The sequence below is a fragment of the Rana temporaria genome, chromosome 3 (genome assembly GCF_905171775.1).
Source record: "Rana temporaria chromosome 3, aRanTem1.1, whole genome shotgun sequence".
Taxonomy (NCBI): Eukaryota; Metazoa; Chordata; class Amphibia; order Anura; family Ranidae; genus Rana; species Rana temporaria.
In genome coordinates this window covers 487263870-487278821 of record NC_053491.1, presented here as the reverse complement: position 1 = coordinate 487278821, position 14952 = coordinate 487263870, and the positions used below count along the sequence as shown (strand labels likewise).

Here is a 14952-nt window from a genome sequence, read left to right as displayed (position 1 = left end):
ATACGCAAATTCACGAACGTACGCGGACCCGTCGCAGTGTTCTTACGTCGTTTCCATAGCGGTTTTCCCGTCGTATACTTACCCCTGTTTTTAGCAGGCGCAGCCAATGTTAAGTATAGCTGGCGTTCCCGCGTCGAATTTGAATTTTCCAACGTCGTTTGCGTACGCCGATTCACGAACACGCGCGTCGCAAGTCCCGCTCACGTCGAAACCACTGACGTCCTAGTGACGTCAGTGGGAGCAATGCACGCCGGGAAATTCCCCGGACGGCGCATGCGCATTTAAATCGGCGCGGGAACGCGCCTGATTTAAATAGTGCACTCCCCTAGCCGCTGAATTTGAATTCCGCCGGGGGATTTAGGATCCACCCTCGCAAGTTTGGAGGTAAGTGGTTTGTGAATTAGCCACTTGCCTCCTAAACTTGCGGGAGCGGATCTTAATTCACGTAGAACGAGCGGATCTATAGATCCGCTGCGCTACGTGAATCTGCCCTGTGAATCAGTCGCATAGATACTCTGAGAGATACGACGGCGTATCTCGACTGTGAATCTGGGCCTGAAAGCATTAATAGGATTTTCTTTTTATTTACTCTAATTAAAAAAGACTTTAAATTAAAAATTTATTATAAAAAAATAAAAAAATAAAAGAAATTAAAATTAATTTTATGGGAAAATGTAAGGATATTGCATGTTATTTTTGCAGGATCTCTGCCCCCCCCCTCAATATTAATCAATGATCATCACATCTACCACCTACCTGATCCCATCTCCAGTTTCTCGGCTCCTCTCATTGCGCAATGCGGTCAAACTCGATTCCGTGCTTTGCACAATCTGCGTCTTTAACAGATGTTTTTTTCTTTTTATAATCTTCTAAAAAGAAGGCGTTTTTTTTTTTTTTTTATCATTTTATCAACGCCAAAAATAAACAAAGAGGAAGTGTGTGACTTTCTGCAACATTCTGTATCATTTTACTGCAGAAAAACGTCTTCCACTCGTGAACATGATACGTTATCTCAGCGGTGTTCTGGAATCCGATTGGTTTATAATGGTTGTGCATTACTCCTCATCAAAGATAACATTTCAAGAAAAAGATAGTGTTGCGCTGTCTCTTTAACCCCTTCAATGTCGGGGGGGGGGGGCACTTACACACCTTCCTGCCCAGGCCAATTTTCAGCTTTCAGCGCTGTCGCGATTTGAACGACAATTGCGCGGTCGTGCTACACTGTACACACACACATTTTTTATCATTTTGGGCCAGATCCACAAAAGGGATACGCCGTCGTATCAGGGGGCCCATATTCTCTCTAAAAATCCGCGGGCTGCGCTTAAGGCACTTACACTCCGCTGTCCCAACTTACAGGAGCAAGTGTTGTATTCCCCAAACACTTGCTCCGTAAGTTGGGACGGCGGAGTGTAAATGCCCCGGCGTAGCCTGGCGGATCTCCAAGGGGGCGTCTTCTATTCAAATTAAGCGCGCCCCCGATTCTAATGAACTGTGCATGCGCCGGGCTTCAAAAAGCCCAGTGCGCATGCTCCAGTTCTCGGCGGAAAACGTCAATGACGCTGACGTGTGCGTCATTGACGTAAAGTCGTATTCAAGAACGACTTACGTAAACGACGTACCCGACGAAAAAACACGACGCGGACCCGACGCCATCCGTAACATGGCCTACGTGGGACTTGCGGAAACTTACCCCTCATATAGCAGGGGTAAGTTTCCGCTTACGCAAACGACGTTAGCGACGGTTACGCGACGCGAACTCGTTCGGGAATCGGCGTAGAAGGATCATTTGCATATGCAAATGACTCCTTCACGTAAATGCCATCTAGCGGCGGCCGGCGTCATTGCATTTAAGATCCACCAGTGTAAGATGGCGGATCTTGGGCCAGATTCACAAAGGTTAGCGGATCTTTAGATCCGTGTAACCTATGTGTTTTAAGATCCGCCCTCGCAAGTTTGTGAGGAAAGTGTCAAATTCACAACACACTTACCTCCAAACTTGCGACGGCGGATCCTAACTCCCCCGGCGGAATTCTAATTCCGCGGCTGGGGGAGTGTACTATTTAAATCAGGCGCGCTCCCGCGCCGATTTAAATACGCATGCGCCGTCCGGGGAATTTCCCGGCGTGCATTGCTCCCACTGACGTCAATAGGACGTCAGTGGTTGCGACGTGAGCGGGACTTGCGACGCGCGTGTTCGTGAATCGGCATACGCAAACGACGTAGGAAATTTCAAATTCGACGCGGGAACGACGGCCATACTTAACAATACTTACCCCTGCTTTTAGCAGGGGTAAGTATACGACGGGTACCGCGCTACGGAAACGACGTAAGAACACAGCGTTGGGTCCGCGTACGTTCGTGAATTTCGCGTATCTCGCTGATTTACATATTATTCAGTGTAAATCAGCGGGAACGCCCCCGGCGCCATTTTTAAATCCAAAAAAAGATCCGACAGTGTAACACAGTGTGACACTGTCGGATCTCAGCCCTATCTATGCGTATCTGATTCTATGAATCAGGCGCATAGATAGGACCAGTGTAAGTCAGAGATACGATGGTGTATCTGAGATACTCCATCGTATCTCTTCTGTGAATCTGGCCCCTTAAGTGTATCTATGCAAAAATGATTCTGAGAATCAGGAGCATAGATACACTGGCCTAAAAAGGGAGTTACGATGGAGTATCTGACTTACTCCATCGTAACTTCTCTGAGAATATGGCCCAGCGTCATTACATTTAAGATCTGACAGTGTAAGTGCCTTACAGATGGCGGATCTTAAGTGTATCTATGCAAAAATGATTCTAAGGGCCAGATTCACGAAGCAGATACGACGGTGTATCTCAGATACACCATCGTATCTCAGCTTTTTTCAGGTCCTATCTATGCGCCTGATTCATAGAACCAGTTACGCATAGATAGGGCTGAGATCCGACAGTGTTACACTGTGTTACACTGTCGGATCTTTTTTTTGAATTAAAAATGGCGCCGGGGGCGTTCCCGCTGATTTACACTGAATAATATGTAAATCAGCGAGATACGCGAAATTCACGACCGTACGCGGACCCGACGCAGTGTTCTTACGTCGTTTCCGTAGCGCGGTACCCGTCGTATACTTACCCCTGCTAAAAGCAGGGGTAAGTATTGTTAAGTATAGCCGTCGTTCCCGCGTCGAGTTTGAAATTTCCTACGTCGTTTGCGTACGCCGATTCACGAACACGCGCATCGCAAGTCTAGCTCCCGTCGCAACCACTGACGTCCTATTGACGTCAGTGGGAGCAATGCACGCCGGGAAATTCCCCGGACGACGCATGCGTATTTAAATCGGCGCGGGAGCGCGCCTGATTTAAATATGACACTCCCCTAGCCGCGGAATTTGAATTCCGCTGGGGGATTTAGGATCCGCCGTCGCAAGTTTGGAGGTAAGTGGTTTGTGAATTAGCCACTTGCCTCCTAAACTTGCGGGAGCGGATCTTAATTCACGTAGAACGAGCGGATCTATTAGATCCGCTGCGCTACGTGAATCTGGCCCTAAGAATCAGTCGCATAGATACACTGGCCAAAAAAGGGAGATACGATGGAGTATCTGACTTACTCCATCGTAACTTCTATGAGAATATGGGCCCCTGGGCCATATTCTCAGAGAAGTTACGATAGAGTAAGTCAGATACTCCATCGTAACTTCCTTTTTAGGCCAGTGTATCTATGCGACTGATTCTCAGAATCATTTTTGCATAGATACACTTAAGGGCCCAGATTCACAAAGAAATACTCCGGTGTATCTCGAGATACGCGGCGTAAGTGTAGATGTGCGCCGTCGTATCGATGCGTGGTACCCACAGAAGCACATACACGTGAACTTAGGCTTCACCCGTCCAACGCAACTGTCCTCCGCCGGCGAAACTTAGGCGCATATTTAGGCTAGGCGTATTCTTCGTTCCCATTGATTAGCTATTCAATTATGCAAATGAGGGAGAAATGCCGATTCACATGCGTACGATTGTCCGTCGTAGGCTACGCGCGGTGCGCGTAAGCTGCTAGCCCGATCTAAAGTTACCCTTCATAAAAGCAGGGGTAACTTTGCAACGGACTTGCACAGGTCAGCTGGAGAGCAGCAACAGCAGCAGCGTGACAGAGGAGCTGAGCAACAACACTTGCAGGACAACACATCTGTGTGCCAACATGTCAGGGGCAGCCGTGGTCATAGTACTACGGCGTCTACAAGCACGCAGGAGGAGGAGGAGGGCACAGGAGAGGGTACCCCGAGATCGCATGGACCTCTTTGGCATGGTTGAATCGGAGGTGTTTCGCTTGTTGAGATTTGACACTGAAGCCATCATGGAAATAGTACGATCCCTGCAGGATGACCTCACCAGCCCAACACATCGATCACAAGCAGTGCCGCCACTGCTCAAGGTCATGGCAACCCTGCATTTTTTAGCCAGTGGATCATTTCAAAGAACCAGTGGAAATTTGGCTGGGATGTCCCAATCCACAATGAGTAGGTGCGTGCACCAAGTTGTACCAGCTATCCTGAGACGGATGTCCCACCACATTGTGAGACCCACCCAGGAGGTCCAGCAGGCAAAGGCAAGAACCGATTTCTATAAAATAGCCAGATTTCCACGCACTGTGGGGGCCATTGATTGTTCTCATGTGGCACTCCAGCCCCCCCGTGACGCTGAGCATATGTACCGTAACAGAAAGAATTGGCATTCCATTAATGTACAAGTAATAACCGATGCTCAAGGCCTCATATGGCACGTCTGTGCTAAACACCCCGGGGCCACCCATGACAGCTTTATCTACCGGCAAAGCGACATCCCAAGACAATTTGAAGAGAACGTGTATGGGGACAGCTGGCTGGTTGGTGAGTGACATGGGTGTCAGGTATGACTGTCCCCCCCCCATGATGCAGACATCACGAGGGGCACATGCATGACTAACATCCTCCTGTCTTTTCCCTTCCAGGTGACTCTGGATATGCCCTGGGACCCCACCTGATGACCCCATTCCGGAACCCACAAACACCAGGAGAAAGAAGCTACAACGAGGCTCATATACGTACCCGGGGAGTGGTGGAGCGCACGTTTGGCCTCCTGAAGTCACGGTTCCGATGCCTAGATAGGTCTGGGGGTACACTGTTGTATGCCCCAGACTTTGTGTGCCAGATTATCGGTGCTTGTTGCATTTTGCACAATTTCGCCATGAGAAGGGGCCTGCAGGTTGAACTCCGTCATGACCTGACCCCCGAACCAGACATTCCCCCCCCAACCGAGGTTCCCCCGTCTGCAGAGGGAAGAGCAGTCAGGAGATGCCTCGTGGTAGGCTTATTTTCACGTGCAACACGCACATGAAACATGTCACAATGCTAATGCACGCATGCACCCCACTGTGGTCCCTAACACCCCCCCCCCAAACAACAATAAATTGGATTAGACCGAAGTACACCGTGCGGTACTTGGGAGCAGCAACGCCACGTCAAGGCTCCAATTATGTTGCTGTATGTTTCTCTGAAAATAATTGTCAATATATATATCCCAAATAATAATAAAATAAATACAACTCCAATCGAGTATCATAATAACAAAATATCACTCATATCATGAGTATCAATTAATAACCAAAACTCAAATTGATTATAAAAATAACATAATCTAAATGGCACTCATCTGGCCCGACGTGGACTACGCCTAGTGCCAAGGCTCCGTGCCCTCTGTTGCCTGGGGGCAGCCGCGGGTGGGGGGGGGTGGGTCATTGGGAGGAGGAACATCCCCCGGTCTCTCCCTGGCTGCCTGGATACCCTCTAAAGCCAGGGCTATGCGGGTAAGGACCACAGTGGTCTGATTCCCCACCGCCTCAATGGCTGCTGTATTGGCCTGTATGGCCACTCCCAGGCTCCTGACCTCTGCCACAAGGCCTGAATTAGTGTCATCCAGGTCCCTAACGCAGGTCACCAACGCAGTGCTGTTGGCACTGACCTCCTGCACATTTTCACTCATGGTGGCAGTGAAAGCAGCCTGGGTCTGCTGCATGGAGGCCAGGCTGGCTGCCACCCGGCGCATATCACATGCCACAGAACCCACATGGTGGGTCTGCCTGGCCAGGTCCATAGCCAAAGTGGCTTCTAAGGCATCAGGATCACCCCTCGTCTTCCTAATTGCCTTCCTGGGTGCAGGTGAGGCTTGGGGACGAATGTATGGGGAGGACCCTGAGGGCACTTCCCTTAGGGAGGATAGGCTTCCCAAAAGGTCAGAGGCCCTTAGGGGGCTTCCCAAAAGGGTGGAGGCCCTTGGGGGGGTTACAATGAAGTTTGAGTCCCTTGGGGGGGTATCCCCTATGGAGGTGGAGGTATGGGAGGGTCCAGCGACGGTGGTCTCATCCCCCAGATATATGCCATCATCCAGGTGCCCGTGCTCCTCCTCCACTTCCTCTAATGGAGAGGTGTGGACACTGGTATCCTGGGATGGGGTTGGTTGGCCAGCAGCCGAAGATGGGCCCGCTTCATCCTGCACATCTGTGGATTAACATGTTAGTGGACCCACACACTTGTCACATATTCACTCCCCCCCCCCACATGCTATACACCAGATAAAAGAAAAAACACACTCACCTGTCCTCAAGGGCTGATCAACTGACTCGAAGCCCTCCAGGCCCTCCACCTGCTCCTTCTCCAGGCACCTGGCAATGACCTCCTCATCAGGTGTCAGTCTTATCTTCAGGGCTGGTCCACCTCCGGTGCCCCTACTGTGTTTTTTTATCTTGGCCACCTTCTCCTTCACAAGACGCCGCAGGTCGTTGATCTTCTTGGCGATCTTGTCTGGGGTCCGGTTGGCATAGCCAAGGGCACTCACCTCCGCTGCAATCTGTGCCAAGATTTGATCCTTACGGACCTTGCTGGTCGAGCCACTTTCCTTGCCGTGGAGGAACTTGTTATATTTTCTCATGGCATCTATAATCACCGCCTTCTCCTCAATAATAAAGTTTTTTTCCCTCCTATCTTTCGACCCAGCCTCAGACATCTTTTTTGATCTGAACAAAGCAAAAGTAGCCACACCAAACGACCAAAACCAGCAGGTGTACTTTTGCACTTGACTGGCGCATGTCCGGGCGGATTTATGCCCTGGGCGGAAACGGTGGGCTGGGTTATCGTGGGGGGAATACGATAGGCGAATTGGGGCGCATGCGCAGTGGGATGCGGGGGATGCGATCACGTGACGGCGCATGCGCCGTTCGTTCGGACCTTAATTTGCATGGGGTCACGCTTCATTTAAATGGATCACGCCCACCTCCTTCCCACTTTGAATTACGTCGGGTTACGCCATCAAAATTACATTACGATGGCGCATCGCAGCGCGCATTTGCTTGCTGAATAGGCTGCTTGCCTCTCTAAGTTTCGACGGTCTAGTGTATCTGTGTTGCGATACGCCCGCCTATTGATGCGCTGAGCTTCGTGAATCTGGGCCAAGATCCGCCATCTTACACTGGCGGATCTTAAATGCAATGACGCCGGCCGCCGCTAGATGGCATTTACGTGAAGGAGTCATTTGCATATGCAAATGATCCTTCTACGCCGATTCCCGAACGAGTTCGCGTCGCGTAACCGTCGCTAACGTCGTTTGCGTAAGCGGAAACTTACCCCTGCTATATGAGGGGTAAGTTTCCGCAAGTCTCGCGTAGGCCATGTTACGGATGGCGTCGGGTCCCCGTCGTGTTTTTTCGTCGGATACGTCGTTTACGTAAGTCGTTCTTGAATACGACTTTACGTCAATGACGCACACGTCGGCGTCATTGACGTTTTCTGCCGAGAACTGGAGCATGCGCACTGGGCTTTTTGCAGCCCGGCGCATGCCCAGTTCTTTTGCATCGGGGGCGCGCTTCATTTGAATAGAAGCCGCCCCCTTGGAGATCCGCCAGGCTACGCCGGGACACTTACACTCCGCTGTCCCAACTTATGGAGCAAGTGGTTGGGGAATACAACACCTGCTCCAGTAAGTTGGGACAGCGGAGTGTAAGTGCCCTAAGCGCAGCAGGCGGAGATTCTTTCAGAATATGGCCCCCTGTTTCTATCTATAGGACTGATCCACAGAATCAGTTTCACATAGATAGGCAGAAGATCCGGCATGTGTAAGGGACTTACACTGCCGGATCTTAGGATGCAGTACCGCATCCGCCGCTGGGGGCATTTCTCGTCGCCTCGGGTATGCAAATTAGGACTTACGGAGATCCACGAAGCTTTTCAGCTTCGTTTTTTCTCCGTAAGTATTAGTTTGCAATCGTAAAATTAGGGCTGCTCTTACAAGGCCTAAACTGTTTAAAAGTAAAGTAAAAGTAGACCCTTCTATACAGCGTCGCCGTCTTTTTTTTTTCAGCGTTTTTTCAGCGTTTTTTTCAGCGTCGTGAGCATGCGCAGTACGGCCGGCGCGGGAGCGCGCCTAATTTAAATGGGACTCGCCCCATTTGAAGAGGAACGCCTTGCGCCGGCCGGATTTAAGTTACACAGCCGAAAATTTCTAGGTAAGTGCTTTGTGGATCGGGCACTTAGGTAGAAATTTTCCGGCAGTGTAACTTAAATGGCAATATTTAAGTTACGGCGGCTGGCTATGGATCTGGCCCTTTGTTCCCCTTTGTTGGTGTTTGATCGCCTCTATTTTTTGCGCAACAAATAAAAAAAGAAAGAAAATTTTGAAGAAAAAAAAAAGATTTTCTTTGTTTCTGTATTTTTTTTTGTAAATAAGTACGTTTTCTTATTCAATGATGGGCACTGATACGGCTGCACTGACGGGCACTGATAAGGCGGTACCAATAAGGTGGCACTGATAATGGGCACTTTTGGGCGGCACTGATGGGCACTGATAGGTGTCACTGGTATGCAGCACTTATGGGCACTGATGGGTACTTATGGGTGGCACTGATAGGTGCCACGGATGAGCACTGATGGTCACTGATAGGTGGGCACTGATGGGCACGGATGGGCACTGATAGGTGGCACTGATTACACTGATGGGTGGCATCAGTGTAAAATTTTTCCATAATGGTGCCAGTCAGTGCCCATTTGTGGGCACTGATTAGCATATGTTGGGACATGTGGATGGCTATGGGGGACGTACCTGGCCATCCACATGTTGGGTGCTTCCTTGGTGGTCCTGGGCAGCATCCTGGTGGTCCAGTGCAGGCAGCCACGGGGGGCTGAGCTGATAAACAATCAGTGCAGACCCCCCCCTGTCAGGAGAGCCACTGATCAGGTAGGCAGCACTGATGGGTGGCCATGATATGCAACACTGATAAGCATTGATAGGCGGCACTGATAGGCACTCATGGGTGGCACTGATAGGTGACACCGATGGGCACAGAAAGGCTGCAATGATGGGTACTTATGGGTGGCACCGATAGGCGGCACTGCTGGGCACTGATGGACACTGATACGTGGCACTGATGGGCACAGATATGCAGCACTGATAGATAGCACTGATAGGCATCCCTGGTGGCACTGGCACTGGTAGGCTTTGTGGATGGGCACAGTTTTTCAGCTGCCTGTGCATTGATTGGCATTTCCCTGGTGGTCTAGGGGGGCTTACCTGGTGGTCCAGTGTGGGTTCCCATCCCTGGTGGTCCCGGCGGCATCCTGGTGGTACTGGGCGGGCATCCGAGGGGGGGGGCTGTGCTGATAAACAATCAGCACAGACCCCCCCTGTCAGGAGAGCAGCCGATCGGCTCTCCTCTACTCGCATCTGTCAGACGCGAGTGAAGAAAAGCCGATCAACGGCTCTTCCTGTTTACATCGTGATCAGCTGTGATTGGACATGGCTGATCACATGGTAAGGAGCCTCCGACTGACACACCGTACCAACGATCACTACAATGTGCCCGCCCACGGGGCTGTTATCCCGCTGGAGGTCATATGACGCCCAATCAGGATAACTGAACCACCGCCTGACTGTCATTTTGCTATAGGTCAGGCGGTAAGTGGTTAAATCATAAATTTGTATAAATCACTCATATAATGTAAATAATATGAGCCAAGTGAAAGAATGTCATCCAATACGTGGATTAGGAGCTCACACACAGTGTGATGTAAATACAGTCTAATAAAAAATGGTGCAAAAGTGATCTTCAGTGCCAAGGCTTCTTTCCTCCACCTAATCCACACACAAAGCCACTTAACCACTTAAGCCCCGGACCAATATGCAGCCTAAAGACCCAAGGTGTTTTACAGTTCGGGACTGCGTCGCTTTAACAGACAATTGCGCGGTCGTGCAACGTGGCTCCCAAACAAAATTGGCGTCCTTTTTTCCCCACAAATAGAGCTTTCTTTTGGTGGTATTTGATCACATCTGCGGTTTTTAGTTTTTGCGCTATAAACAAAAATAGAGCGACAATTTTGAAAAAAATGCAATATTTTTTACTTTTTGTTATAATAAATATCCCCCAAAAACATATATAAAAAAAAAATTTCCTCAGTTTAGGCCGATACGTATTCTTCGACCTATTTTTAGTAAAAAAAATCGCAATAAGCGTTTATCGATTGGTTTGCGCAAAATTTATAGCGTTTACAAAATAGGGGATAGTTTTTTTTGCATTTTTATAAAAAAAAATGTTTTACTACTAATGGCGGCGATCAGCAATTTTTTTCGTGACTGCGACATTATGGCGGACACTTTGGACAATTTTGACACATTTTTGGGACCATTGTCATTTTCACAGCAAAAAATGCATTTAAATTGCATTGTTTATTGTGAAAATGACAGTTGCAGTTTGGGAGTTAACCACAGGTGGCGCTGTAGGAGTTAGGGTGCACCTAGTGTGTGTTTACTAGTGTAGGGGGTGTGGCTGTAGGAATGACGTCATCGATTGTATCTCCCCTATAAAGGGGATGACATGATCGATGCGCCGCCATAGTGAAGCACGGGGAAGCTGTGTTTACACACGGCTCTCCCCGTTCTTCAGCTCCGGGGAGCGATCGCGACGGAGCGGCTAGAAACAAATAGCCGCGCCGTGGTCCCGGATCGCTCCCCGAGCGGACCCGACCTCCGCATGTAGCGGGGGGGGGGGTCCCGATCGAACCCCCCACCCGCTAATAGGCAAGGACATACAATAACGCCCATGTGCCTGTACGTGCCATATTGTGGACGTACATTTACCTGCGGAGGTCGGGAAGTGGTTAACCAGATACCCAGACCTTGTGATCGGTCTCAATGGGATCGAATTACTAAAACTAAAGAGTGCAAAATCAGGTGCAGTTCTGCATAGAAAAACCAATGCGCATAAATCTACGGAAGCGCCCCTTGCGGCCAGCGTAAATATTGCACCCAAGATACGACGGCGTAGGAGACTTACGCCGGTCGTATCTTGGCCAAATCTATGCGTAACTGATTCTAAGAATCAGGCGCATTGATACGACGGCTCGGATTCGGACTTGCGACGGCGTACGTGGAGATACGCCGTTGTAAGTCCGCTGTGAATCTGGCCCTATAACTTTTGCGCAAACCAATCAATAAACGCTTATTGCGATTTTTTTACCAAAAATACGTATCGGCCTAAACTGAGGAAAAAACTTTTTTTTTATATATTTTTTGGGGATATTTATTACAGCAAAAAGTAAAAAAAAATTGCTTTGTTTTTTTTTTCAAAATTGTCGCTCTATTTTTGTTTATAGCGCAAAAAATAGAAACCGCAGAGGTGATCAAATACCACCAAAAGAAAGCTCTATTTGTGGGGGAAAAATGGAAGTCAATTCGCACGACTGCGCAATTTTCAGTTAAAACAACGCAGTGCAGAATTGCAAAAAGTGGCAAGGTCATTTGGCAGCCAAATCCTCCGGGCCTGAACTGGTTAAAAGGATTGGAAAAAGCTAACTTGTGCTGGGAAGGGGGGATTTGTGCTAGGAGGGGAAATTGGGGTGGATTTGTTCTAGGATTATGGGGGATTGGAGAAGGGAAACTTGTGTTGGGAGTGGGGAGGGGGGGGTGCTTGTGCTAGAAAAGGTAAATCGCAAAAAGTGGGCCGGTCATTTGACAGCCAAATCCTCCGGGGCTGAAGTGGTTAAAACAATGAAGATATAATAAATCGATGAGAAATATTTATTGAAAAAACATTAGAAATGTATTGGTGAAATTCACTCAATAGGATCAAAAGACCATCTTGTGGTCAGAAAAGGGCATGACATCCACCTCCGCAAAACTGCAATCCAAAGGATGATCTCAATAGAGCGTGTGTATAAACGGTACATAGTAAATCATTTATAAAAAAATCATTACTAATTCATTTTATAAAAATTATACAGGAAAGCTAAAATAATATGAAGATAACATACATACATAAAAATATCCATCCATCTAACTAGATTAAGTATTAGTAATAAGATCATTTATATCACACTCCACATTTAATCCATAGGGATTCTAGGACTTCATTTCATAGATCCATTTTACAAACCTATCAATTCCTATCAATTTGACCCTAGTTGGATCCTTGATGTGAGGCATATTTCCTGTATAGACAACAATATTACTTAACTTCTTTACGAGAGAAACGCACAGATATGTGATGTCTAGGAAGTGGGCTTTACCCACTTCAGCCCCGGACCATTTTGTAGCTGAAGGACCAGGCCCCTTTTTGCGATTCGGCACTGCGTTGCTTTAACTGACAATTGCGCGGTCGTGCGACGCGGCGCCCAAACAAAATTGGCGTCCTTTTTTTCCCAGAAATAGAGCTTTCTTTTGGTGGCATTTGATCACCTCTGCGGTTTTTATTTTTTGCGCTCTAAACAAAACTAGAGCGACAATTTTGAAAAAAATTCAATATTCTTTAAATTTTGCTATAATAAATATCCCCCAAAAATATATATAAAAAAATCCTCAGTTTAGGCCGATACGTATTCTTTTTATTTTTGGTAAAAAAAAATCGCAATAAGCGATTGGTTTGGTTTGCGCAAAAGTTATAGCGTCTACAAAATAGGGGATAGATTTATGGAATTTTTATAAATATTTTTTTTTTACTAGTAATGGCGGCGATCAGCGATTTTTATCGTGACTGCGACATTATGGCGGACACATCGGACACTTTTGAGACTACTTTGGGGCCATTGTCATTTTCACAGCGAAAAGTGCTATAAAAATGCACTGTTACTGTGAAAACTACACTGGCATTCAAGGGGTTAACCTGTAGGGGGTGCTGAAGGGGTTAAGTGTTTCCTAGGGAGTGGTTACTACTGTGTGGGGGCGTGGCTTGGCGTGTGATGACACTAATCGTCGCTCCCTATGACAGGGAACAGACGATCAGTGACAGTGTCACTAGGAAGAACGGGGAAAGGTTTGTTTACACTCCTCTCTCCCCGTTCTTCAGCTCTGTGACCCGATCACGGGAAACACCGGCAGCGATCGGGTCCGCGGATCCCGCGGGCGCGGTCACGGAGCTCAGGACCGGGTTTGCGAGCGTGCCGCCGGCAGCACGCGCGCGAGCCACGGCTGGACTCTTAAAGGGCAACGTGCAATTCTGCCGACATATATCGGCGTAAGGCAGTCCTTAAGTGGTTAAACCTGGGCATCATATCCATTATATAATACATTGTATACATACAGGATCCATTATATAATACATTGTATACATACAGGATATATTATATAATACATTGTATACATACAGGATATTATATATAATACATTGTAGACTGGAATATTTTGTTTCGTTTTTTCGTTTTCGTTTGGAAAATACATTTATTTAGTTACTCCCGAAAATCGTTTTGATTTATTTCGTTTTTCGTTGGGGAATAGCTTTCGTCCGAAAATCCAATAATACTTGGTTTCTGTCGAATGGTCAAAAGAATATTCGCCGGAACGTCGAATCTTTGTTGGTTGCTGTCTAATGGGCAAAAAATATTCGACGGAACGTCGAATCTTTACGTCGAATCGTACATTTCCGTTCGAATATTCCGCCTACAAGAATTCTAATGTTGTATGACTAGTAATAATGTCGAATCTATTCTCTATAATGTCGAATCTATTTTCTCATAAATCGAAATCTATTCTCTGTAATGTCGAATCTATTATTCCTATAGTGTCGAATCTTTTCTCTATAATGTCGAATCTTTTCCCTATAATGTCGAATCTCTCTATATCGAATTTTTACCGCAACAAAAACGGAAATAAAGCATTTTTTATGTCAGATCTTTCGGTTTTCGTTTCTTGCACTTTCGTTATCGTTTGTTAAAACGATAACGAAAAAAACAGATTTTCGGATGAAAATGCATTCTAACGAAAACGAATGCACATGTCTAATACATTGTATACATACAGAATATATTATATAATACAGTGTATACATACATGATTTGTACTAGGAGGATGGATTTCTGTCAGGAAGGGTGACTGGGGGGATTTGTTCTAGTAGGGATGATTGGGGGGATATGTGGTAGGTGGGGAAATTTGAGGGGGAAGATTAGTGTTGGGAGTGGGGAAATTTAAAGGGTACAGGATTTGTGTTAGAAAGGGGTATTTGTGGAGGGAGAGGACTTAAGCTGGGAGGGGGGATTCGGGGGATTTATGTTTAGAGGGGGAATTTGAGGGGTACAGGATTTGTGTTAGGAAGGGGTATTTGTGGAGGGAGAGGACTTAAGCTGGGAGGGGGGATTTATGGAGGGGAGAGGATATATGCCCAGAGGGCAAATTAGAAGGGTAGAGGATTTGTGTTCGGAGAGGGGATTTAAGGAGGTAGAGGATATGAGCTGTGAGGGGGGATTTTGGGGGGGATTCATGCTCAGAGGGGGAATTTGAGGGGTACAAGATTTGTGTTAGGAAGGGGGATTTGTGGAGGGAGAGGATTTGAGCTGGGAGAGGGGATTTATGCTCAGAAGGGAAATTTGAGGGGTACAGGATTTGTGTTAGGAAGGGGTATTTGTGGAGGTAGAGGACTTAGGCTTGGAGGGGGGAATTATGGCGGGGAGAGGATATATG

At 47.5% G+C, this 14952-nt stretch overlaps 1 protein-coding gene across 1 annotated transcript in view; it reads right to left on the bottom strand.

Annotated features, from left to right (window-relative positions):
• Window positions 1–835, bottom strand: part of LOC120933744 (C-type lectin domain family 10 member A-like) — a 44291-nt gene extending 43456 nt beyond the window's left edge. The window contains exon 1 of the mRNA XM_040347118.1: window positions 757–835. Within this exon, the coding sequence (XP_040203052.1) occupies window positions 757–790 (34 nt within the window). The 5' untranslated portion in view covers window positions 791–835. The remainder of the gene's footprint in view (window positions 1–756) is intronic.
• Window positions 836–14952: the final 14117 nt, after the last annotated feature.